The sequence below is a fragment of the Pempheris klunzingeri genome, chromosome 22, assembly GCF_042242105.1.
Source record: "Pempheris klunzingeri isolate RE-2024b chromosome 22, fPemKlu1.hap1, whole genome shotgun sequence".
Classification (NCBI taxonomy): Eukaryota; Metazoa; Chordata; class Actinopteri; order Acropomatiformes; family Pempheridae; genus Pempheris; species Pempheris klunzingeri.
In genome coordinates, this window is record NC_092033.1 from 18,873,185 (window position 1) to 18,899,407 (window position 26,223).

The following is a 26,223-nucleotide window of genomic DNA, read 5'->3' on the forward strand; positions in this document are numbered from 1 at the left end:
GCGCAAAGTGTGTGAGACCTGAGCGGGGGGGGGTTAAAAGACTGTTACACTGCTGTATGTTTAATGAGCGTTTCTTAAGCTTTTAGTGGTAACATAAGTCTTTATGTCCTCTGGGCTTCGGAAAAATGTTCTTTTCACCTCTATATACATTTTATTACGTTTATTACCATGTGACTGAATAACCACAAGGAGCATTAGAAGTTCTCTCCCCTCCCACCCTGCAAGTCAAATAAATGGTCACTCTCATTCAGTGAAGTTTTACCCATTTTTCATTTATTTCAGCAGAAACCTGTCATCATGTCATATGAGGAATTCCACCAACAAACCAAGGGTGATGACGTTAGGTGTCACCTCATTATTTGTGTCTCCAGCGTGGACTACATTCATGGTCGGCACACCTGTTAAGTACACCTCACAGTGACATTCACAAACTGAGCCGTTCCCACGTTCCCCTCGGCTACCGGCCATAAAGTCTGCCAACAGACTACTGATGGTTCTGGTAAGTTTTAGATTTTTTTTTTCTAAAAAGTGGACATCAAATTCGTGGGAGCCTACATTTCATAAACATATTCAAGGCAAAGAAAAAAATAAAATTAAAAGTATACATCTCAAAAGTTTCATTTTAACATTATTTATACTGTACATACGGGCATCCACTAGTTTTTACTAACAGCACTTTCATACAAAGCCACACACACCAGACTATCAGAGCTGTTACGCTCCAACATCCCTCACACAGCACCAGCAAGCTAGAGTCACAGTGATATCAGATACGATATCACGCAGGCTCATCTTCAGCGTGCTCAATCATGTCTCAACCTCACTGCATAGTGTTCTCCCAACGAGATACTTCATTCACATATGGCAGAGTGGCCTTAATAAGTTACTAAGACACTTTTCATGTTCAGTCCAAGTCAGGTTCCGTCACCCAAGAACACACTGCATAATATGAGTGCAGATTTATTGGAGTCCACTCAACTTACGCTGATTGATTTCACTCACAGAATGTTTCAGATTTTTTTCCTTGCTTGAATTGATAAACAGAACCAAATGCAGATCTGTGTTCTGTGTCCCTACGGCATCGCCGATGATGTGCCTGCTAAGTCACATTCAAACACTCGCACCACGTCCCCCTTCACGGCGAGCTGCCGGGCAGTTGTGCCTGACGCGTCCTCTGAGTCTTTGAGTCCATGCTGCAGGAGCGTTCTGGCTGCATCTGCGTGCTGCCCGATGCAGGCCATGTGGAGAGCTGGGGAGGGAAAATAAGAGGGCGGTAAGGGACCATACTGGGGTCGGCCCATTTACAAAGCAGACCTTAAGTTTAAATAACTAACTAGTACCTTACAGGTACAGACGTCCAATAGTTGAGAAATGTTTTTCATTGCCTCCATATGTATTATATGACATTCATTGTTTCTAAAGCCCCTGAAAATCGCTGAATGAGAAAATATCTCATTCAGCTTCTTTCTATAAGCAATTGTGGTCCCAAATGAGCACATGAATTTTCTGGGTTAACTTTTGGTTAATTCACAGGAGACCCTCTGTGTGTCCTGGTTTGTCAATGCTTTTCTCACTGGTTTTTAAGTGGGCTGGACTGCTGAAAAAAGTGATGTCACGTGCAACTAAGCACCAATCAGGATATAGCAGGATATGCTTATTTAGCGATGAATATCATTGTTAGAGAGAAATGGCACATTTCCGGGGGTTTTAGGTATGCTGAAAACAAAAAGATTTCACCGCTGCAGCTGAAGTGCAAAACCCACCATGGAGTGTGGTTCACAGCTTACCAGTTCTTCCCTTTTGGTCTCGAACATGAAGTTCTGCCCCCAGCTCCAGCAGTGTTCTTAAAGTGGACGTGTGACCCTCCTGAAAACGAGGACAACTTTAATCACACAATTTATAGAAGGGAAATTTGTAAATCAATTATTAAGAAAGACACCTCGTGCAAAAATGAAGAGCACTGTCCTTTTCTGACTCTGTTTAATGCATGCTTCCTGCTAGTGAGACTTTAAGAGTGTATTATTAGCCTGGTTCCAGACCTCTTTCCAGCAATTAAAAAGGTGTGGTGTTTCCTGTTGGCTCCAAGTTGAAAATAACAACTGTTAAATCACCATATTTTTACTACAATCACTGCAGCCAGCAGCTTCTGTCTCAAATGAAGATGACATCCACAGGACAAAGCTAACTTAAGCATACATAAGCATGTGTTTCAACCTTTTACATGACTGATTCAACTTCTCTGCTTGCTTGCTAACTACCTTTCTCATGCAATATCAGGTGTTCAGCTGACTCAATATGTGGATGTATTTGAAACTGAAATAGTAAGCCCCTCCCCAGGTACCAGCACCCCTGGCTGGGAATCATTGATCTGACCTTTGCAGCGTAATGCAGGGCAGTGAGCTGGAGGCCCGTCACCCTCTGGTTCACGTCTACATTTAGATCACGCACCAGGAACCGCAGCGCCTCCACCTGGCCGGTGACAGCGACCTGGTGCAGCGGCTGAGACCCCAGTTTGTCAGCTGCTGTTGGAGACACCTACGGCACGCACAAGTCAAGCTGTGACAGTGCACAGAAATATCTCAGCTTCTACATCAGCTGAAGTGAGATGCTGAGTTCTACCTGGTGCTTCTCTAAAAGCAGCCTGGCCACTGAGATGTGTCCATTCCTGACGGCATCCATGAAAGGAGTGATTCCACAGCTGTCACGGCTGTCTGGGGTGTAGCCACATCTAGGAGAACGTTGATTATTGCCCCTTGAAATTAGTACTTTGACAAAGAAATTACTGTCAAGCTCATTGTACACTTACTGTGATATTCAGGTTTTCAAATGTGGCTTAGAAGTCTGAGTAAGTGTACCTTGAACTTGTAATTGTCTGTCACACACAGTGCGCATTTCAATGCACCGTTTCCCCTTAAAAGACATCTTAAGTATTTTTAAACCTGGGTCTGCTTTTTACATATTTTAGGTTCTAAATGACTGGTAGGTACAAAAAGTGTTGGAATTGGTCCAGTAGATCACAGCAGATCTGCTTCCTCAATCTGTTAGTGTGTGACTTTGGTGTTTTTAAGGGTTAGTTCAGATCCAACTTGATATTTACAATAACACAGACAAACTACCTGATGGAGGCAGAGGGAGACCAGCAACTCCTGTGTTCAGTGAGATAAAATGAGTGTTTTTTGAATGTAGTCTGGTGTGTTTACAGAGAGCGATATTATGTCTGTTTGTGGTTAAACTGAAAGGATCTTCCAGGTCTCTCTCTGTAGGGATCCTTTCCATAATGCTGTCACACACTTCGTTGTCCTTTAAAGTGGCTATAATCAATATTTTCCGTAGTAACTGCCTTTTTATATTAACAACAAACAAAGGGGTTGAACCAGCAACCTCTGGCTAACAATTATGTTCAAACTTGTGAATCTTCTCACGTGTATTTACCATGTTTTGAGTGTGCAATTCTGAGTTAAAGGACTGCACACACCTAGTCACAAAGGTGTGTTTCCAGAGCTGACTGAAACATTTCAAAAATCATACCTTTTGATTTCTGGGAGAGGGAAGTGCCCCCCATATAAAATGAACCTACCTCTCCAGCAAGATCCTAACAACCTCCTCACAGCCGTGCATCGCTGGATGCAGAACAGAGAGAGCGTTAGTTATAATGAACACATTAACAGATGATTTTAGTCCTTCAGTGATCACTGAGCACACACTTCAGGACATTTTTTGTGCATGCCAGGGAAAGCACCTCAGCCGTCCCGTCACATATCTACACACTGGACCTGGGGATCGGAGGACGCTGTACCTGCAGTGTGCAGCGGTGTCCTCTGCGTCTTGCTCTCCGTCCTCCAGACGTCTGGCACTGCGAGAAGCATGTGCTGTATGACCAGAGGATCGCCCTCCCTGCAGGCAATGTGGAAGGAGTTCCAGCCGTCCTTGTTTCTCAGTGCGGGGTCTGCACCATGGCACAACAGCTCCTGGATCACATCAAGGTTTCTCCGAGTGCAGGCCATCATCAAGGGGGTCCTGGGAGAGGAGAGGCAACACTGACAGTTACTACACAAGTGGGCAGTCACATCACATTAGCTACTACTGTGGTATTTCTAAACACTGTTCTCCGGGCGCTACAGTAACACTAAACAGGCATATTTTATCACATTTTATCAGGGGAACAAATGTACAAACAGAAGAGATTATAATCGAATTTGTAAATTCTCAAACGTTTGAATTAAACATATATTAGACACCATTCAGTAAACTGTTAATTGGAAACTTTTATTTGACTTCCCCAACATGAACATACACGTGTCTGATATATAAACTGTTAATGTTATTATATTGGTTTACTACGTTTATTTTGTTGAGGCATTTTATACATTGTTTGGATTAAGAAATACTCCCAGCTCTGAACCACAGCACCTGAGAGGAACAAACTTGTCTACTTTACTGATTCCTTATAAATCTTTTTACCATTTTGAACAGGAGACCCATAAAATGTTCTCCTTCGAGCCGGATTCGAACCAGCGACCTAAGGATGTCCACATGAGTCCTCTACAGTCCTCCGCTCTACCAACTGAGCTATCGAAGGGAACTGCCCACAACATGGCGACAGTTCGTTCTAAACACCAACAAAAGGTGCTTCACCTTTTCGGGATATTTTAAATGACTTTCGTTCGGTCGTTCTCACCAGTCAGCCTTCTTCAGGCTGTCCACCGTGGCCCCCTCCCGGAGCAGGCAGCACACACAGGCTCGGTGGCTCATGGACGCAGCTTCGTGAAGCGGCCTCTTGTAGTCGTTGTTGCGCACCTCCACGTCCGTGCCGACCCGCTGTATGAGATACTCCATGACGTCCAGGTGTCCGTGTCTGGCAGCGTAGTGCAGCAGGGTGTCTCCTGAGCGGCCGAAGTGATGGTTACTGACGGTCTGGAGCGCCGACGGGCCGCCTGAAGCTATCCGCTCCTCCAGAGAGCGGAGCCGGCCCTCCTGGGCGAGCCTCGCCAGCAGCTTCAGGGTGCCGGCGTCCATGCTGGCTGGGTGAGGGGCTGCTGCGGGGGCACTGGCTCACCGCCGGTCAGCGGTGACGGAAAGTAGTTGGGCCGAGCTGCTCAGCAGAGCCATGGCGGACAGAAACAAGTGTTTACCGCGGCCACTTCGCAGAGTAGCAAAAAATTAAGTGGTCAACCATGACCTTGCACTGTTACCACGAGTCCATACATAAAGTATAGCAGAAACCAACGGTAGAGTCACTACTATATGATACAACAGATAATGTATGATTTCAATATTCACACTCTGACTTTTACATAAAAAACATTATTTTACGGTAGATAAATACTTTTGGTATGTTAAATCGTTGCATCTTGAAGGACAACGCTTTGTAACCTTACATGTTATATTGAAAACATATATGTTAAAAATGATATATTGAAGATATAAAAGATGATGATGATATAAAAATGATGTTTGTTGCTCTTGTAGATGACAAAGACAGCACGTGTATCTATGAAACAAATGGTTTGGTTAGACAGGTTAACATACTTCTAAATGTCTAAATGTGGAATAAGGTTAAACAAAAAACAAAAAAACACGTCGTCAAACATGTTTACCCTCAAACATGAAACACAATATAAGATATAATGAGTACAAACTTGTCACACTTTAAGTGGAAAACTTGAATAGAAGTTTGTGCGACGGCTGTAACGTGACGACACAGACTGTCACAAAGGGATAAACTTTAGTCGTCCTTTCCGGCAGAGCTACACCCTGGGCCTTATGGGAAATGTAGTTTTTATCGCAACGTGCTTTTTGACTCGCTAAAAGAACCCCAAGCTGTTTTAAATCAGCCGTTTCTTCCAGAATAGAAGCCCACGAGTAATTTAGCCAGTATCTGCATGATAAATACCACATTATGTACATGCACCAGCCCGCTGGTCACAACAGGGTCATCCCCCCATGGCTGTGGGTGACTGTCTCCCACTGTGGCTGCTTTCACAGCAGAAATTACATTTTGCACAATCAAATATTTATTTCCGTAAAATGTGTTGAGCTGATCATCCATCTTGTGGCTAAATGACAGCGAGGAATCAGAGCTCTGCCGAACAAGGACGAGTCACATCTGGAGGAAGGAGGGAGGGGAGAAGGTGGGAGAGGAGAAAAAAGGGGGACTGCTGGTGAGGGTGAGCCTCAGTCCTCAGAGGTTTTTACAGCATGGACCATTAACACCAGGAATGGAGCTGACCACAATCACCACCCTCTTTTTCTGGTGAGTTTCTTACATTCTAAGTTAAACTTGAGCATTAATTGAAATGACAATTTCCACATCAAGCCATGAGGGACACACCTCTTTGTGTCAGTCTTCTAAAGTGCATATTTACTGACACATATCCACTAAGATGAGGCAGTTTTCAGGTATATGTGCAGTGTATAGTGTGAAATGTGTTTGCAGGACTTCGTGCCATTTATTGTTGTATTGTTAGTCAAGAGAACTTTTTGTCCTGCTACACTGAAAAAAATATCTTTAAAAAAAACTTCATCTTTTTAACTTTGAGCTGTAAAAACAGGTGGAAAATGTGCACACGCAGCCTCACTTTAATGTTTTTTCTATGCAGTGCAACACTATTGTGGAGCTGAGGCTCAGGGTATTTAGTCAGTATTTCTTAGACACTGCAGCCACAGACTGAAGGGATTTTCCTCCAGTTTCAAACATTTCTTCACCCCAAAAATGCCCCAAAACAACTGAACACCTTTGCTACTCAGTGAAATGTTCCAGAGCTTTTTCTCCTGCGAGTCAATTCTACTCCTGAAAAAGTGCACTGCTTCATCTAGGTTGGGCATTTTTTGCAGTGTGATGACTTGTGTAGTTTAGTTTGGACCTCCAACCCCCATCCACCAAACAGACACACACACACACAAACTGTTAGGAGTGTCCGAGGATGAGAACAAACACGTTTTCTAGCTGGCAGCTAGTTGCTATATTATCAAAAAGTCCTCCTCAGTGATGTCTTGAAGAAGCCATGCAAATACACTGAAGTCAGACAGTCAGAGAACCTTTTATTTTGATATTTAATAGCATTTATTTGACAAATTCTGTACAATAAAGAGCACTAGTGACATATCTGGTGGTGCAGTCGTGCAAAAGCATTGCCAATGTGACTAAATGCATTGAAACTGGAGAACATATGAAGTGTACGCTTGATGCGCTGTGATTCCGAGAGCCTTGAGTGGATTAGCATGTGGGACAGCATGTCAGACAGTTGTGCCTGCTGGAAGGAGTGTATCTGAAGCTAATCAGCTCCAGATGTGTGGGGCTGCTTTAAACAATGACAAACAAACCAGAAACAAATGGCCAACACAAACTGTATGTCCCGTTTCAATCCAGCCACCTGCCCCAGCCCGGTGTTGGTCTGCAGGTTTGGGAGGAGGTGCTGAAACGTGAAACGCAGACAGACGGATCGTAGGCGTCATACTTTAATTGATGGGCAAATTCAAGTGTGCTCTCTCTGCAGAGGGTTCACCACTTGACACTGGACGCTGTCAAGTGGTGAAGCCTCTGAAGGAGGAGATAGAGACGGCACTAGGAAGGATGGAAGTGGTGGAAGGCTTTGGTCACCAACCGGAACTAAAAGTGTTGGAACTGGTCCAGTAGATCAGCTCAGCCAGCAGCCACCAAACGGGCTGCAACGTGATCCTTTGGGACATCTGCACCTGATCACAGTAGGTCCACTAAAAGAGCTTGTTTGATCCACTGACAGGCTCAGAGTGTTATTCTAAGTGTGTGACAGCATCATGGAAAGGATCCCTACAGAGAGAGACCTGGAAGATCCTTTTGGTTTAACCACAAGCAGCACACACACCAGACTACATTCACTAAAACAGGGATTTTAGCTCAGGGAACACAGGAGCTGCTGCTCTGCTGCTGCCTCTATCGGTTAGTTCGTCTGTGTTATTGTGTGTTACCCAGATATTGTGTTGGATCCAGAACAATGCTTTACAGCACAAACTCACACGCTGGCAGTCTGGTGGCTTTGAGCAGCAGTTTAATGATGGCTTCCATCGTTATTAAGGCCCGGCCATATTTTATGTTTTGTTTCAGTCCAGAAGTGACTTCATAGCTCTCTCTTCCTTTTTCTGTGTGTGTTTGCAGATTTCACTGGAAGCAAACATGAAACATGGCTCTCCTGAGGAAGAGTGAGTGAAACTGAAGTGTAATACAAATGTAATATTGCTGATGTTTGGCGACAGGTGATGTGAATTTACACGAGACAAAGAGGGAGTGTTCATGTTCGTCTTCTGTTCCCAGCACTTCATCTGTATCAGCCATAGCCTGAACTTCTCCCCAGGGGTGAGAACAGAAAGCATCCAGCTGCCATGAACATGCGCCAAGTGCGTGTGTGTGTGTGTGTGTGTGTGTGTGTGTGTGTTAGTTGTGTAAAGATTCACATATACAAACCAGAAATCGCTGTGATATGACCACATTGGTTGGTGGACTTAGGGTTAGGGCATCACAAGGGACATGGCTAGTGAGGAGACCATGAGGCACAGAGAGCAGATTCCTCTGGCCCTGAATGAAAGCCCACTTCAGCGGTGGAGAGCACAGGTGGACTCGCAGGACTGCAAGAGATATTATCTCCACCCGACGCAGTGGACTGAGCCATGGTCATGTGGATCGAGTCATTTTCCTTAGAAAAGACACACATGAACTTGTTCACTGTGTGTGACACATGTCATATTTCACATCAATACAGTGAGGAGAAATAAAGTGGGTCTGAGTAATTAATTAATGTTTAGTCTCCCAGAGGAGTAACTAAAAAAAGGGAACTAACGAGTGAGAAAGAAGAAAGGGGGTTTCCATTGTTCGTAGTACTTAAGATGCATAGTAAACAGCAGAATGGCACTTTGACAAGTATCTATGCTCTAGTGCTTTAAAGCTACTAGTTTACAGCTGACACTTTATTCCTTCTCCTGTTTTCAGTGATTTCGTGTGTCGCTGAAGTTACTGTGGTGTTACTTCCACCTCCGCTCGGCTGCAGCACTTGACATGATGAGAAATCTTTGAAATGCTGTTTTATGTAACTACTATCATTTTACCTTAACACAGCTGGTCATTGTTCCACCACCTGAACACAGAAATCTGTCCAAGAGTATTTTGTTTTCATCTTTTTTTTTAATAGATTCTTTGTCTCTAATATGTCCCATCACTAAACACTGAGTAATACGTTTTGTTTTCAGTGTTAGATGCAAAATGTTATGAATTGCAATGTACCGGAGGGGTTAGAGTCTTACTATTTCTTCATAGTTCATACAGCAAGTCTATTTTTTCTGTAGCTATTTGAAAAATGAACAATGAACAATGACACATTATTCTGAAATGATTTTTCCATTTTTCCCACGCAAATAGATTCAGACTGCCTCGAATCGTTCTGTATTAAAAAGTCTTGTCCCTGAATCGTATCGTAGGCCATGTATCTCAATCGGATCGGCACATTAGGGAGAGATGCACACCCCTAGTGTGTGTGTGTGTGTGTGTGTGTGTGTGTGTGTGTGTGATGAGGTAACCAGATGGCAGGCTGTAAGGAGTTAAATTTCTGGATTCCATCCAGTGTGAGAACATCTGTTTGAGCTGAACACTAAATACTTAATGCTTTAACTGTCCTGCAGTACAAAAACTATAAAAACAGCTCTTCAAGTTGATACCTTGCAGATTTGGGTTTAATTAATTGACCTTTTATTTTTATTCTTTTTCTTTTTGCTCCTTGAAAGAATCCACGGGCTGATGGAACCCAAACATTTACGCTAGCAAACTGAGGCAGAAAGTTCAGTTTATAAAGCTTGATCCACAGCAGGTTAAGAATGATTATTAAATGTCTCCGAAAGTACACACATGTGCAATCTGTGTCAGCGAGTCCTTAATGTTTCAGCATGAAACTGCTGCTCAGGAAGAATACTGTGCACAGTTAGTTATGGAGCAGCCAAAAATGCTGGAGGTGGCCTGTAACTGGTTGCAGATGCTATTTGGCCCTCCTTCCTCTCTGATCTGCCTGACTGACAGATCGGTCAGCTGCTGGAAAAAGAAAAACTCTGTTCATTTAACAGATGACAGAGAAATATTAATTGACTTTACACAGCTGCTCATGCTAATGTTTACGGCCAACAGATGTTTCATCAACATAACGACTTCTTTGTTTAAAGGACATCACAGTTATTATCAGTGGCTCGGCACAGAGACTGGAGGCAGAAGAAAGCCTTGCACCATGTGAGCATTTCCTCCAGCTCACCTTTGTTGTTAGGTCTCCACCGACAGGAAAACTGGGGAGTTACCTGCTGGAACTCTTCTTGTTATAGCAGAACACCAGTTCTTTCTAGCTAGGCTTCCTGTCTCTGACTGTTTGAGTTACAGTTTGAACAACTAAATAAACTTATTGTTGGTAGGTGTATTTTTACTTTGAATGGAGCATGGCTAACTGTTTCCCTCTCCTTCCAGTCTTTATGCTAAGCTAAGCTAATCATCCACTGGCTCCAGCTCCATACTTGGTCACCAACACAGCTGAAGGGTTGCTTCTCTGTTAGATTTGAGGTTTTTTTTATTATCTGATTGGATGTAAGTGACCTTCTGTGCGTGTCCAAACCCTGACTCCTGCTCCTGACTCCTGCTCCTGCTCCTGACTCCTGACTCCTGACTCCTGCTCCTGCTCCTGCTCCTGCTCCTGCTCCTGACTCCTGACTCCTGACTCCTGTTCCTGTTCCTGACTCCTGACTCCTGCTCCTGCTCCTGACTCCTGACTCCTGACTCCTGTTCCTGTTCCTGACTCCTGACTCCTGCTCCTGACTCCTGACTCCTGCTCCTGCTCCTGCTCCTGCTCCTGCTCCTGCTCCTGCTCCTGCTCCTGCTCCTGCCTCCTGACTCCTGACTCCTGACTCCTGTTCCTGTTCCTGACTCCTGACTCCTGCTCCTGACTCCTGCTCCTGCTCCTGCTCCTGCTCCTGCTCCTGCTCCTGCTCCTGCTCCTGACTCCTGTTCCTGTTCCTGACTCCTGACTCCTGCTCCTGCTCCTGCTCCTGCTCCTGACTCCTGCTCCTGGCTCCTGGCTCCTGGCTCCTGGCTCCTGGCTCCTGGTTCCTGTTCCTGACTCCTGACTCCTGCTCCTGCTCCTGCTCCTGACTCCTGACTCCTGACTCCTGCTCCTGACTCCTGACTCCTGACTCCTGCTCCTGCTCCTGACTCCTGACTCCTGACTCCTGCTCCTGCTCCTGCTCCTGACTCCTGACTCCTGACTCCTGTTCCTGTTCCTGACTCCTGACTCCTGCTCCTGCTCCTGACTCCTGACTCCTGACTCCTGTTCCTGACTCCTGACTCCTGACTCCTGACTCCTGCTCCTGCTCCTGCTCCTGCTCCTGCTCCTGCTCCTGACTCCTGACTCCTGACTCCTGACTCCTGTTCCTGCTCCTGACTCCTGACTCCTGTTCCTGTTCCTGACTCCTGACTCCTGCTCCTGCTCCTGACTCCTGACTCCTGTTCCTGTTCCTGACTCCTGGCTCCTGGCTCCTGGCTCCTGGTTCCTGTTCCTGACTCCTGACTCCTGACTCCTGACTCCTGCTCCTGCTCCTGCTCCTGACTCCTGACTCCTGACTCCTGCTCCTGACTCCTGACTCCTGACTCCTGCTCCTGCTCCTGCTCCTGACTCCTGACTCCTGACTCCTGCTCCTGCTCCTGCTCCTGCTCCTGACTCCTGACTCCTGACTCCTGTTCCTGTTCCTGACTCCTGACTCCTGCTCCTGCTCCTGACTCCTGACTCCTGACTCCTGTTCCTGTTCCTGACTCCTGACTCCTGCTCCTGACTCCTGACTCCTGACTCCTGCTCCTGCTCCTGCTCCTGCTCCTGCTCCTGCTCCTGCTCCTGCTCCTGCTCCTGACTCCTGACTCCTGACTCCTGTTCCTGCTCCTGACTCCTGACTCCTGTTCCTGACTCCTGACTCCTGCTCCTGCTCCTGACTCCTGACTCCTGACTCCTGTTCCTGTTCCTGTTCCTGTTCCTGTTCCTGACTCCTGACTCCTGCTCCTGACTCCTGACTCCTGACTCCTGCTCCTGCTCCTGCTCCTGCTCCTGCTCCTGACTCCTGCTCCTGGCTCCTGGCTCCTGGCTCCTGGCTCCTGGCTCCTGGTTCCTGTTCCTGACTCCTGACTCCTGACTCCTGCTCCTGCTCCTGCTCCTGACTCCTGACTCCTGACTCCTGACTCCTGACTCCTGACTCCTGCTCCTGACTCCTGACTCCTGACTCCTGACTCCTGACTCCTGACTCCTGACTCCTGCTCCTGACTCCTGACTCCTGCTCCTGACTCCTGCTCCGGCTCCGGCTCCGGCTCCGGCTCCGGCTCCTGCTCCTGACTCCTGCTCCTGCTCCTGCTCCTGCTCCTGACTCCTGACTCCTGCTCCTGACTCCTGGCTCCTGCTCCTGACTCCTGGCTCCTGCTCCTGCTCCTGCTCCTGCTCCTGACTCCTGACTCCTGACTCCTGACTCCTGCTCCTGACTCCTGACTCCTGACTCCTGCTCCTGCTCCTGCTCCTGCTCCTGTTCCTGACTCCTGTTCCTGTTCCTGTTCCTGTTCCTGTTCCTGTTCCTGTTCCTGACTCCTGACTCCTGTTCCTGTTCCTGTTCCTGTTCCTGTTCCTGCTCCTGACTCCTGCTCCTGCCCCTGCTCCTGTGTTTCAGTTAACCGCGTCCTCCTGGTGCTGCTGGTGCTGATGGTGGCTCTCCTCCTGCACAGTACACTGCTCAGAGCCTCCACTCGACCTAAAGCCTCAGGTACACCCCCACAGGGTTTGTTCCAATCTCTAAGGAGAGCATTCATGGATAAGTCTGGCCACATTTCATATTTGCTTATTGTCAACAAACCAACAGTGAATGTATCTAACAAGTATTGTGTGAGTATGAAAGCCTAATAATTCTTCTTCCTCTGTGCCATAGAGCTCCATTAAAAACACATCAGTGAGCGACACTGTTGCACTGGGTGTCATGTTCCTTTATTGGTCCCACACACACCGTGCTGCTGAATGTTCAATTCAATTCAATTCAATTTTATTTGTATAGCCCAATATCACAACAGAGTGTCTCACAGTGCTTTACAAAGTTCACTGAAATAAACAAGTGTAAGCGAACAAACACTCTAATAAAGAGTCCAGCAGTCGATGAGGCCAATTGATCAGTCCGGTGTTCTAATTCCTCTTCTGTCTTTGTGCTAAAAACTACAATACCCAGCCACTGAGCCTCTTTCTTTAAATCATTTTACATCCTACATCACATCATATGATTTAAAAGAGTTCTGTCATTAGTGGAGCCATTGGGCTTGGGGCTGACACCGACAGGGTAGAGAAACCACAAAGGACTGAGAGACGGACTAACACATCACTGGTTTTGGTCTTTGGTAAAGAATCTTTCTTCTAACAAATCCCATTGTTATCAAGTGCAGTATGTGTCATTAGCATTTTGTGACCTCCAGGTAATGTGCTTTTCATGCCATTATTGAAGTACCTGTAAAATAAACAGTGTCATACCATACTTGGCAGGCGGGTGGGTGCGGTCAGTTTTATGTCACACCATTCTCATCAGGGAAAAAAGCTGCTTCCAAAGTAACACAAGACAACCTGCTTCCTCTCAGATCAGAGGAAGAGCCCTGGGCAGGCAGCACGAGTTCCTGCAGTGAGAGCGTCGGAGGCAGATAATGTCGTCCCCGTCATCATCTGTGCATCAGAGGAGCGCATGGGTGCAACTATGGCAACTATCAACAGCATCTATAGCAACACCGACGCCAGTGTGTTCTTCTACATTGTTACTCTTCGTGATGCTGTGAGGCTTGTGAGGTTGGTCACTTGTTTCCTGGCATCTCAATATGATGACTTTGATGTTTATTTACCTAATTTTACATTCTGTGCACCCCCCCCCCCCCCCCCCCCCCCCCCCCCCCCCTCACCTCCCCTCCCCAGGCGGTACATAGAGAGGACTAAACTGAAGGGCATCAAATATAAAATACTGGAATTTAACCCCATGGTTCTAAAAGGAAAGGTGAAGCCGGATTCCTCTCGACCTGATCTCTTACATCCAGTGAGTCCTGGCTTTGCTCTGTTCCTGCCCAGCTGACTGTGCCGCAGCCTAAAAGTACTATTCCAAAGAGGTGGAATAACTTTGCTTTTGTTTGGCAGCTCAACTTTGTGCGCTTTTACTTACCGCTGCTTGACATCAGCCATAAGAGGGTGATATACTTAGACGATGATGTCATTGTGCAGGGTATGTATGCCATCAGATGAAAGTTGGCTGATTGATTTGAGAAAAAAAAAAAAAAACAACTTAATAAGCACTTAAAGGCTTTTCATGCTTCTCAGGCGACATTAAGGATCTGTTTGATATCAAGCTGAAGCCAGGTCATGCTGCTGCTTTCGCCACCGACTGTGACCTGCCCTCCACGCATGAGATGGTGCGCAGCATCGGCATGCAGGTGGATGTTACTTCGTTGTCTTTTATCATATCGCTGTATATTCATCTGCCAGTGGAAAGAGGCTGCACTGAGGATTTGTCTAAATATGAAACCTGGAAGAAGCCCAGTGATGGATCTTGTGTATGTGGTATAGCAGCAGTTCCGATGAAGTGTGCAGAACATATGCATGTGAATGCAAGCGTTTTCTGTCTTACATCATTTGACTTGTGCATTCAAACAAAGATTGTAATTAATGCCATTTGTTGCAAAGTTATTAATATTGATATTACTACTATTATTATTATTATTATCCCCTAGACAACCTACATGGGCTTCCTGGACTATAGGAAACAGGAGGTTAAAGATCTGGGTATCCACCCCGGGGACTGCTCTTTCAACCCTGGAGTGTTTGTTGCAGATGTCAGCGAGTGGAGGAAACAGAAGATCACCAAACAGCTGGAGAAGTGGATGGAGGAGAATTTCAAGTACACACAGTGACCAAACCCTCATGTTACATGTTATATTCACGAGGCTCTGGGGAAATGTGAACTGTTTAACTGTCTATTTTCTATATCTTGTTGAGGCTCTTAGATCCTGCTGCCCTGGTTTTTAAACACACGCTTTCCTGTGGTTGTTTCATCTGACATCATGTCAGTCTTGACACCTATGCTGCTGATCCACGGTTATACATTTTTGTTCATCCAAAAGGTGGCTTATGCTCCTTAACTATGTAACTGTCAGCTATTAATAAGATATGAGTCCCACCACATCCAGAAATATTCTGATGACACGCCTATTGTGGTGTGTGTGTGTGAGGAAGGGAGAGGAGGGGGAGTACAGGGACCTGTGGACTTTCAAAGGTCTAAGCCCCCACCTCCCCCAGTCAACATTTAACGAAAGGACATAGAATCCTACAAATACTCAGGCGTGCCCCCAGACAACAAACTGGACCGGTCCCTGAACACAGAAAGGGGACAGAGGGGACCAGCTTCCCTCTGGAGGCTCAGGTCAGGTAGCATGACAGCCGGGGACGCTGGGCAGCTGGACCAGCGGGTTAATAAGATGGTGGAGAGACGCACACAGAGCAGGCTGCAGGCCATCGTGGACAATGTCAGCCTCCCTGTTCACCACACCCTGGCAGGACGGAGGAGCAGAGGACTGACTTCACTGACTCACTGACTTAATGACTTTTCTTATTTCTCCATTTTATTCTTTGTCAATTGACTATGTGGGGTACTGGACACCTGAATTTCCCCTAGGGGCTAAATATCTGTCTATCTCTAGCGCTGTGTAGAGATTCTCAGACCGCTGAACATCCGTAAATCTGCGGTCTGACTGAAAAGTGTCTTTTTCTTTATGAATTGGTGCTGCGTAGGTAAAAACTGGATAGTTAAATTCTTTCATTCATATACCTTTTATTGTGTGTAAGTATATTAGTTGTGGAGCAGTAGAAGCATCTGCCTGATCACAAACCGTCTTCCTCTTCTCCACCAGGCAGAACATATACAGCAGTGCCATGGCGGGAGGCGTGGCGACTCCACCCATGCTAATAGTGTTCCACGACAAATACACAACACTGGACCCACTGTGGCACGTCAGACACCTGGGTGAGATCACTGTTCACATACAAAGGGAGAACAAGAATACACTGGTTGAGACGATTGTTGGCTTTGCACGTGTACGTGATCTTCTCAGGACATCATGATTATCAAACTCTCACTGAAAATGAACTTAACTAAGCCAGCTAAACTGCAACTTCACTGCTGTCCCCCAAGTGAGCAGGGCAGTGACAGGGACTGTGTGGAGAACAAGGCACAAGCCAGAACTCTACATGCATACAACTACTCACAACCAATATTGCCACAGAAGCATTTGCTGCAATGACTGGAAGCTCATTTTAACATAAAAAGTCTAGTAAACGTGTTTTAACCAAGACAAACGCGTCATTAAAGTATTTTGACAGAGTTTACCAGAGATCAGCTTTCCATGGGGACGGGACACAGCAGACTGGGGCCCTTAAAGGTGTTTAGTCCTAGTAGGAAAGCAGTAATAACATGTTATAAACAAGAGTAACAAGAATTCTTCTGGTGTCCAGGCTGGAGTCCAGATGCCCGCTATTCAGAGAGCTTCCTGCAGGAGGCGCACCTGCTGCACTGGAACGGCCCCTTTAAACCATGGAATCACCCCGCCGTTCACTTGGACCTGTGGGAGAGGTGGTTCATCCCGGACCCTTCCAGAAAGTTCTCCTTGGTGCGACCCCAGAGTGACCGCTGAAGCCTGTGTATACCGAGAATATACCGTGTCAGAGCCAGTGGGGGGGGCATGACACACGTGAAGTTTACCACTTACTTGAAGACTGTTGAAAGGCAACAGGAGGAGGAACCATACAGTGACTAATACTGTGAAATGTTCGTGAAAATAAAATAGAATACGAAGGCAGTGTTGGCGGAGCGGGTGGTCTATGTGCTCTAAATACACGAAACATGACTCCTCTCTTGTGTGCAGCAAGTGACAGGTGGCTGTAAAGATGCTGGAATATTTAATGTGTTTAAAGTAAAGTGAGAAACGTAGTGAAGCCTTCTGTGCCTTTGTAAGTTGATCTGTTCTAACCTGAAATACATTTCCTCTTATCTTAACTGCTGCGGTCATGCTTCAGACACGGCGCTGACATCTTAAGTGAACAGACACTAGCTGGGGTGTTACTATCTATTGGCCTGATGGAAATATCACAGCAATTGTTGAATGGTTTTTTCCTCTAGCGCTGCCATCAAGGTGAACGGTCTGTACTTTTTATATATTTTATTATTTCTAAGTAGTATTCTCAACCACTCAAAGTGCTTTCACACTACAGTCACTTTCACCCACTCACACACCATCTAGCATGGCACAGCTGAGAGCTCTGGCTGTCTCAGGGGCCTGTTAGCTGTCCTGGCAGCTCGCTCAGCCATCCCGTTAGCTTGAAGGCTGTACGGACTAAACGTTGTAGGTTTGATGGAATGTCGTTCACTGCTCCTCTCCATGAAATAGTCTGAGGCTGACTTGACAACATTTCTCCCATATCTAGGCCGATCGGACCTAAGCTGCAGGGTGTCATCTTTTCCGGCGTCTGCCTTTATTCCCTCCAGCATTGTTCCAGCATGCTGGTGCCATCAATCTTAGACTCAGGATATCTTAACAGTTCGTCAGGGACAACTGGGTTCTTACCCAGGATGTGCTCAGTGACAGGGGTGAACTTCATCAGATGGATAAGGTGCCGCCGGCAGCATCCCCGGTGTGTGATGGGCCCTCAGTAGTCTGGAGCTCTCCCACTGCTTCAGTGAGGGCTGCTGGTTTGAGTGTGCCTCCATGGTCACTTCACCTAGTCCGTAACTATAAGCATCAGCGCCTGCCACAGTGGGCAACTTTGGGTCAAACTACTGGGGCACAGGCAGCAACATTCAATCACCATTTTTATCTTTCCGAGGGTTCTTCCTGCTGTGGGCCCCACGTCCATGCCATGCTGGACTTTAACTGTTCATGAAGAGGTTAAAGGGTGAGATATGTGATGGTGGACACCCTCTGTAGGCAGGGAGCCATGCTTTCCCGACTGATGACACGGCTCAGAAAGTGGAGAGAGCTCTGTCTGATCTTACACTTCAGGTGGCCAAGCTTCAGGACACCTTTTTTTCATGTTCTTCCATCATGGCTCCAAACACCAACATATCATCCCTGTAGATGGCAGTGCCTTTGAAATGTCTCACGTGGATGTGATTCCAGATGGAAGCCATGTAAAGCAGAGGTGTCCTTGTGGTGAGCTTTGAGTTTCCTCATCCAGGGCTATCTGCCAAAGCGTGGCTGCAGCGTGGACCAGCGTGGCCGTGAGCTGGTTCAGGAGGACTGCGGGGATATTGAGGGCCTCTCTCACTGCATCACAGACTACATCCATACCCTCCAAAAAGGTACGGTGTTTCCAGAACAACAAACCCTGGATCAGCAAAGAAATAAAAAACCTTCTCAACAAGAAGAAGAGGGCTTTCATGGCTAAGGAAAAGGAGGAACTCCGGGCGGTCCAAAAGGAGTTAAAGAGGAAGCTGAGAGAGGCAAAACAACAAATGCAGGGAGTGGATTGAGGAAAGGATGAGACAGAACAACACCAAAGAGGTGTGGAATGGGACCAAACAAATGACTGGCTGCAGTGTGACTCCATGTGGATCACAGGGGGACCAGGAATTTGCAACTGAGCTCAACCTACTTTTTCAATAGGTCCAACACAACCCCCATCCATGTGAGCTCAGACAGTGTGCCAGTCTTTCCCTGGACTGACTGGAATATGTTCATAACATACTACCTATTATATTTTTACATTACATTATAGTAAACTTAATTATTATATCATACTGAACTATCATCAATATGGTTGTTATTAGAACTGTCACTATCATTATTATTATTATTATTGTCATATTATAGTATATTATTATTATTATTACTATACTAGTAGTCATGGTTGATGGTAGTATCCCACTGTACTGTTATATCTTGCACATATTATACCCATTCCATATTGTCACACTGCACTACATCATGCTTTTTCACATTTGCACTATTCTTCAAACCTGCTGCTACTTACATGCGACATCACGGTCATAAACTGTCACCCAAAAAAGCACTACAGCGCCTCCACCTGCTTTTAATGTCAGCAGAGGCATTTTTAACCCTGGTCTACACCTCACTCATTGAATCCATCCTCACATTCAATATTGCATCCTGGTACAGCTCCCTCTCCACTAACCACAAAACAAAACTCTCCCGTATCGTTAATCAGGCCAGTAAAATCATTGGTTCACCACAAACTCATGTCTCTGAACTGTATAAGCGCTCTGTGATCAGGAAAGCCACCCTGATCACAGAGGACCCCTCTCACCCCCTCCATCACTCCTTCCAGCTACTTCCATCAGGCAGACGTTACAAAGTCCCACTGGCCCGCAAAAACATCTATAAAAAATCCCATAACCACCCTGAACAACATATATTTGGCATGTATTGGCTGCTGTTTCCTTTTAACATTTCACTTGTCATCTGTGTGTGTGTGATATGTGTTGTATTTTATTGTTGTCAAAGGAGAATTTCTGCCACCGTCTGGGGCAGACAATAAAGTCTATCTATCTATTCTATTTCTTTTTAATGTGTGTACTTTTTCTATTGCGTTTTTAATTTTGTAATTTTGTATTTTTAATTTTTTATACTTGTATCTCGGCTGTTGCAACACCTGAATTTCCCCCCTGGGGATCAATAAGGGATGATCTTATCTCATCATACCTTTCTCTTCCCTTCGCCTCTCCTCCTCAGCTTTAGGTAGAAGTGGAATAGGTATGCAGCAAGGTGCTGCAACACTATATGGCTTTGTGTGTGCGGTCTTAACTCCCCGTACATGCTTACTTCTCCTGTGAATCAAACCCAGGTGAACTCCACCTCATCTGCCATGTAGACTTTGCTACTGTGACACTGATCTGACTTCACACGGAGGTGGCGATATGTGGCCTTGTTCATTATTGTTCTGTTTGCATCAGAATCACTCTCCAACTTAACTGTCCCGTACACACCAGTGCTGTGTGCCGTGACTTCATCTACCGTTGCAACAGATTCTGCTGGTTTTGTGGTTTCTAATCTGTTTCTCATTACTGTGGAAAGACAACAGCATGGTTTGTCAGAGAGGTTTACAACCTGCAAAAACAAGAAAACATGAATTCTGTAAATGTGCACACTGTAAGACTCTGCAATACTTCATAGAATACATTAAAGGTGCGTTTGTCTCCCAGTGGCGAGCACACTGTTGGTCCCTCTGCACTGGGTGGCGCCAGAGGAATGGTTAAAGTCCTTAATGGAGACGGTGTTGTTTGGGACACTGTCCAACTTTTAAATTCACTTTTTCCCACATGTGCATGAGAATTGAACTGTAGACAGCTGTCTGCAGTGAGCTCGGGCTGAGGACTGTGATTGGCCGGAGGAAGAGGGGGCGTGGCCATTAGACCAGAGCAGTGGAGGAATGCAGACGGAATTCACATTAAGATGTGGTCAATTTTTTTATTAAATATCCATATGTTGTTGTTTATTTAATGTTGGGCTAATAGTTTTCCTGCATTCTGTCACATTTTGTGATTTAATTTCAGCCAAAGGATGCTATTATATCTGTGTTCATAATTCGTTTGCTTGTTACTCATTTGGGACTTGTGAGCATTTCCTTCTAACGTAAAAACTTTTACTTTATTTCTGATCTCCAACCCTTCCATAAAAGGAGTCTGATATCTGATGTTATTGAACCAGAGACAATGTTTTACTGTTATGTGTTATTATTTCATGTTTTACTGTGTGCAGTTATTGGTGGCGTATGAGGACATTTTGTTGTTGGGCATCATTTGAATGAAAGAAACACTGAAGCAAAACACTACGGGAGTGTGGACAATCAGCCTGCTACTTTCTGTCAGTACAAGAAATTCCTTCTATCTGACGTCACAGATTATGGTCTTAAATCTCAGCCCTGGACTTATGTTTGTGTTTTGCTTTCTTGCTTCAGAAGATTATCTTATTACTATTCATCTAAATATAAATTCTGATGAAAGATGCTAATTTCTCGGTATGCGACGGTCTGACTGGCATGTGCACAGAGCTGGGAGGGGAATCCTGGCGTGCTGCTCGTCATATCAGCAAAGTATTATTGCTTATTAGTTGTGGGAGAGGATCTTCTCTATCATTATGTTTACTGTTTCAGGAATGATGGGATTCAAGAGCTGCGTCAGACTCAAACTGGTTTAAACATGCATCCAGCAATCTAGGCCTAAGGTCACAGGTACTGAGCTGTGTGTGTGTGTGTGTGTGTGTGTGTGTGTGTGTGTGTGCAGAGAGAGAGAGAGAGAGAGTTGTTTGAAGTATTGCTGTTCTGGAAGCCTTTTGGAATCTGATGAAGGTCTTTTGACGTTGGGAGACGGCTCTGAATGCATCAGAAGCGGTGGTGTGAGTCGGTTCACGTCATCAGGATGTCAGAGTTCAAGTTCAGCCTGTTGTGGAGTTGTTAGATGCTCACACACCACTTTGGAAAGATGCCAGAGCCTGAACATTGTGAAGTAATGTAGCACTGAGCTAATCAAAAAGGCATTCGGTAACAAAATGGCCACACTACATCTGCAGATGGGACTGATCCGTACCGCTGACCCCATAATCACTTCCTGATATTTCAGGCTTTTAGGGTCCTGAGAAATGCCATGAAAATATATGTCACACTATTACACCATCAGAAATGTCCCAGCAGGGAGCTTTTCATGACATGGAAGCACCATGAGTGGAAACAGATAGGTAGAAGTCATACAGTCAGTGAGACAGTGAAGTCTACCGTATAAATAAAAAGGCACTATTGGACATTATCCAGGGGGGGCGCCTGTAGACAGAGAGAGAGTGGGGGACACGAGTGGGGGCCACTGTCCTCAACTGAGGTACTGTACAGTCCGATGGCTGTGGGGACAAAGGTTCCTCTGTGCTGCTCAGTCCACTGCAGCAGCTCCTCTGTCCTGCTGGGGTGTGGTGACGGGAGGCTGACAGTGGGCACACATACAGTACACACACATTACTATACATACATGCATTCAGTGGACATACTCAGTGATTCTTTAACCTGTGTTGTCTTTGTTACATCTGGATTCAAAATCAGGTGAAACTCAGTGAGATTATTATTATTATGCGAGAGACATAGAAAGAGACTAGAGCAGAAAGGAGTGTGGAGGTATGACGCACTACATTTCCACTCAATAAATAGAATAAAAATATTTTTTTCAGTGAACTAATGATAATAAAATGGCATTTGTGTTTTACACGTCACCATGGAGACATTTCAGAGAATCCAGTCACCCAGGTCCTGTGTTAATACGTGGTGTGAGAGAGGCTGTGGCCTGTGAGGAGACGATGTGTGAGACTGCACGTATGCTGTTCACAGCTGGCAGACTGGGCAGGAGGAGCACATGCTCTGTGTGTGTGAGTGTGTGTGAGTGTGTGTGTGTGTGTGTGTGAGTGTAGGTGGATTAGGCTATGGGTGTGTGTGTGAGCAGAGCGTGGTGCAGAGTCAAGTTTATCTTTGCGCTATGGAGAGTGCAGATTGTGTGATGTCACTGCCTGCCTGTCAGGCTTTCCACAGATTGGTTTGTGTGCTACGTGTGCAGTCACACACACACACACACACACACACACACACACACACACACACACACAGGATGAGGCCAATGACACTTTTCTATATTTTTCACTCACTCATCAAATCCCATTAAAAGCCCAAAACCAACTATTGTCTGTGCATATCTAGACTGCTGTATCTTATCTAACATCAGCACGTCAAGATGGCCTGCTATTGGTCAACAGTATGAATTCGAGGGTGTTAGTGTGTGTTTGTTCTTTCTCTTCTCAGTAGGGAGAGAGTTGATAACCCAAGACACACACACACACACACACAAAATGTGCATTATCTTGTACTCAAGCACTGACAATAAATGTGGAAAATGCTGGGAATTCGTCCATAGAAACATAAAGGGGCAGGCAGGTTTCAAAAAATGCTTGGCAAAGGATTGGATGAACCACCTGTCCTTCACCGCCAAACGCAGCCTAACATCAGTCGGATCCACAAACTTTGTAGCATAGTCAAAGCCAGTCAGGTGCTTTGCCTTCCGGCTCAGCTCCCTCTTCACCACAACGGACCGGTACAGCGCCCTCATTACTGCTGATGCCGCACCAATCCATCTGTCCGTTGTTCTCCATTTTATCCTCACTGTGAACAAGACCCCGAGATACTTGATCTCCCTCGCTTGGGGCAGCAACTGGCTCCCAAAGCGTAGGGGGCAAGCCACCATTTTCCCAGCAGAGAATCGGCTCCTTATCGTGCTGGAGGGGTTTGTGCGCCCCTGTGAACCTGGGAGTTGTGTTGTTGGGGGCCATAGCCCCTGGTCAGGGATCCCAAGGCAAAGTGGTTCCAGGGTAGGGGCCAGACTAAGAGTGATTCAAAACCCCCCTGTATGAAGCGGAGCCAGAAGTTCAGTGTCCGTTCTCCCGGGTTACGGAAACCAGGCCCCCATCCTGGAGCCAGACCTGGGAGGGGAGCTGAGCAACAGGCTGAAGCGAGGTCCTGAGCGTGAGGACCCCCAGCATCGCAGACTGGCTCTAGGAACGTGGAACGTCACCTCTCTGGTGGGGAAGGAGCCCGAGCTGGTGGGGGAGGCTCGCCTCTGTGGCCCGTCGAACCAGTAGCGTGGCTGCCTCACTTGCCCTATGACCTCCTGGACTGTCCTGTGACAGAGGAAAGGGGGGGGGGGGGCTTTAACAGTGTGCTGGCTGTGAATTAACCCTGAACTGACTTATCCAAAACAGGAAGCCATTGTATGAGAGTTAGGAATGAAAATGGATTTGGAACATAGTGAATATGAAACAGAAATCTAATTTAGTACGTCTAAACTCTTAGTGATGACACAGACGTTCCTCTGTCAGAGGAGAACACGGCCCTAAGAGGGCAGAGGATAAAACCTCTGTCTTCCCTTGTCATTGCTTAGCCTTTCGTTTCCGCTTTGCCATTTTTATTTTTATTTTATTTTTATTTTTCCCTTTTAAGTTTTACTTTGTTACTTCTAATCTTTGTGCCTGCTACCTTCAAGTTAAACTTTTGTAGACCGTTCTTCTGAAGTTATAGCTGATCACTGTGACTGAAAGTGTAACAGAGTTTTCTTAAAGTCCTCTTAAATACCGCCTGAAACACCAGCCAGAACCAAGTACTTTTTGATAGCAACTCTCGTTTTGATAACTCTGAACTGTTGCGTGTGACCAGCGACAACTTTTCCTTAGTGAGCTTTAAATGAGTTTTGAAGCTGAGGCCAACATCAGATCCAGATCCAGCACCCTGCCTATTAAGAGCTGAACGCCGCTGGCTGTCCTGTAGTCCGAACGGACCGACAGACGCCACCGCCAAGAACCAGCACATCCTGATCCACCAGAACCTTCAAGTTCCAGAACCACGGTGCCGAGTGAACTGAGCCGACATCGCCAAGGCCCTCCAGCCTCCTGTCTCAGCCTCCAGAGAGAGCTCCTCTCTTTCCTCCTCCTCCTGGAAACCTGCCAGGGACGCTGACAGCTGACCCTGCCTGTGTGACTGCGGACCACCGCTGGATGCATCGCTGCTGGACCAAGGGCCCACGTGAAGTATAACAGCTGGTGTTAGTTCACAAGTTGGTGTCAGTGTAGCTCTGAGATCTATCTAAATCTGCAGGGAGAGTAGTCAGTGGATCCTCTGTGGATCTAACTACAACGTTCTTAAAGTCAGACGGGTTCCCTCGTCCTCCTTCAGTTTCATTTCACTATCACTAGTCCAAAGGTTTATCAGCAATGTTAGTCTTCTGTCCTGATTGTTGTCTGTCTAGAGTCATTTCTGTCTTATCCACCTTTATAGTCATTAGTGTTCTATGTTGATATTTAGCATTTATTAATAAAAAGGTGTATTAACGCCACTTCGCTGCCTGGATATTTCTTCATAACAAGGTCTAAGAGGATCAATGCCACTGAGAACTTACACATTTAGAACTGAGACTGTTTAATGTTTAATGCTTAATTCTTAAGGTTAAAGACCTGAAGCCATCTGTGCTAAGAAAATAATAAGTTGAATTGGTGCCCCTATTGATACGACAGCTTTTAATTGATTAATTAAATGGTAGTCAACCTGCTACATTATTTTGGTGCCCCAGTGAGAGGCCTATGTCTCCTACGTTGTTATGGTGCCCCACTGTGAAGCACCTACACCTGTACTTCCTACACCTCTACACACACCTGGAGAGGAGCTGGACTCTCTCTTTGCAGCACTTAACATAACAAACACTAACACCTCCCGTGATGGTGATCTCATGAATCCAGCTGCTCGCAAGGTTAAAGAAAAAATCACTCCCTTAACTAACTCACTAAATAACAGAGTGGGATTTCAGACACTCAATGGTCATCATCATTTTCTATCACTGACATGTACAGCATTTGTAAAAGGTGACACACTGCATTGTGGGATTGTTAGTAGAAAACAGTGTACATGCTGTGGGGACTTGTTTGGGTTCTATTGGGGAATATCTGAGGGCACTACAGAGCATGCTGTATACAGAGCATACATTTCATGTAGTAGGGAGTGACTGTGTACACAGCTCAGCTCAACTTGTTACTAATAACTTTAGAATAAACAAAACCAACCCATCTAAATGGAATTCAGCCATCATTTATTTTGTTATTCACACCTACGCCTCTCCCACTAAGACAGGTCGAAATGTCCTCTGTGTATTAAGGCCACCATTATCTGTGGGAACTATTATGTCACATGATAGTGACGGATATGTCAAAACACGAAACACTCACCTCGACTACTTATTAATCAATGAGCAATTTGTTGTTGTTTATTTAACATTTTTCTAAATTGGCATTCTTGTGGGATCAAACGGAGCACCCGTAGTGAACCCATGCCACAGAGACCCTCACCCTCTTGTGTGAGGCCGGAGTTTCGCCCATTCCCTTTGACACTTTCGGCAACCCGTAGAGAGTTCAGCGCTTAAATCACCTTCCAAAGCTTCTGCTCATCATTTTCCTGGCTCGTGTGGCATCTTCCCCATCATCAGCGTTTGAAACGTGACCTCCAAAACTTTACCACTTTGGAGTCTGACCCAGAGCCCCTGACCGTTGGGCTGTGACTTTGTTCGCTCTGCTCTTCATCCTCTTCTTCTATGACACGATTC

General features: G+C 45.9%; 2 protein-coding genes and 1 non-coding gene across 3 annotated transcripts; 1 reads left to right on the forward strand and 2 right to left on the reverse strand.

The window, feature by feature from the left end:
* Positions 1-251: 251 nt before the first annotated feature.
* ankrd16 (ankyrin repeat domain 16) lies at positions 252-5,058 on the reverse strand. The gene is made up of 7 exons (XM_070853491.1): positions 4,679-5,058; positions 3,797-4,017; positions 3,578-3,620; positions 2,620-2,728; positions 2,374-2,535; positions 1,788-1,866; positions 252-1,249 (listed from the first exon to the last, which is right to left on the reverse strand). Exons 1-7 carry the CDS (start codon positions 5,014-5,016, stop codon positions 1,074-1,076), a joined length of 1,128 nt encoding a protein of 375 aa, XP_070709592.1. The 5' UTR covers positions 5,017-5,058; the 3' UTR covers positions 252-1,073.
* Positions 4,492-4,579, reverse strand: trnay-gua (transfer RNA tyrosine (anticodon GUA)). The gene is given in 2 exon segments: positions 4,492-4,527; positions 4,543-4,579. It is a non-coding gene; the product is annotated as a tRNA-Tyr (tRNA).
* A 1,131-nt stretch (positions 5,059-6,189) lies between the features above and the next one.
* Positions 6,190-16,967, forward strand: glt8d2 (glycosyltransferase 8 domain containing 2). The gene is made up of 10 exons (XM_070854009.1): positions 6,190-6,253; positions 8,135-8,178; positions 12,700-12,792; positions 13,646-13,847; positions 13,971-14,088; positions 14,187-14,271; positions 14,367-14,479; positions 14,777-14,943; positions 15,953-16,065; positions 16,554-16,967. The coding sequence occupies exons 2-10, from the start codon at positions 8,160-8,162 to the stop codon at positions 16,730-16,732; spliced, it is 1,089 nt and encodes a 362-aa protein (XP_070710110.1). The 5' UTR covers positions 6,190-6,253; positions 8,135-8,159; the 3' UTR covers positions 16,733-16,967.
* The last annotated feature ends 9,256 nt before the right edge of the window (positions 16,968-26,223 follow it).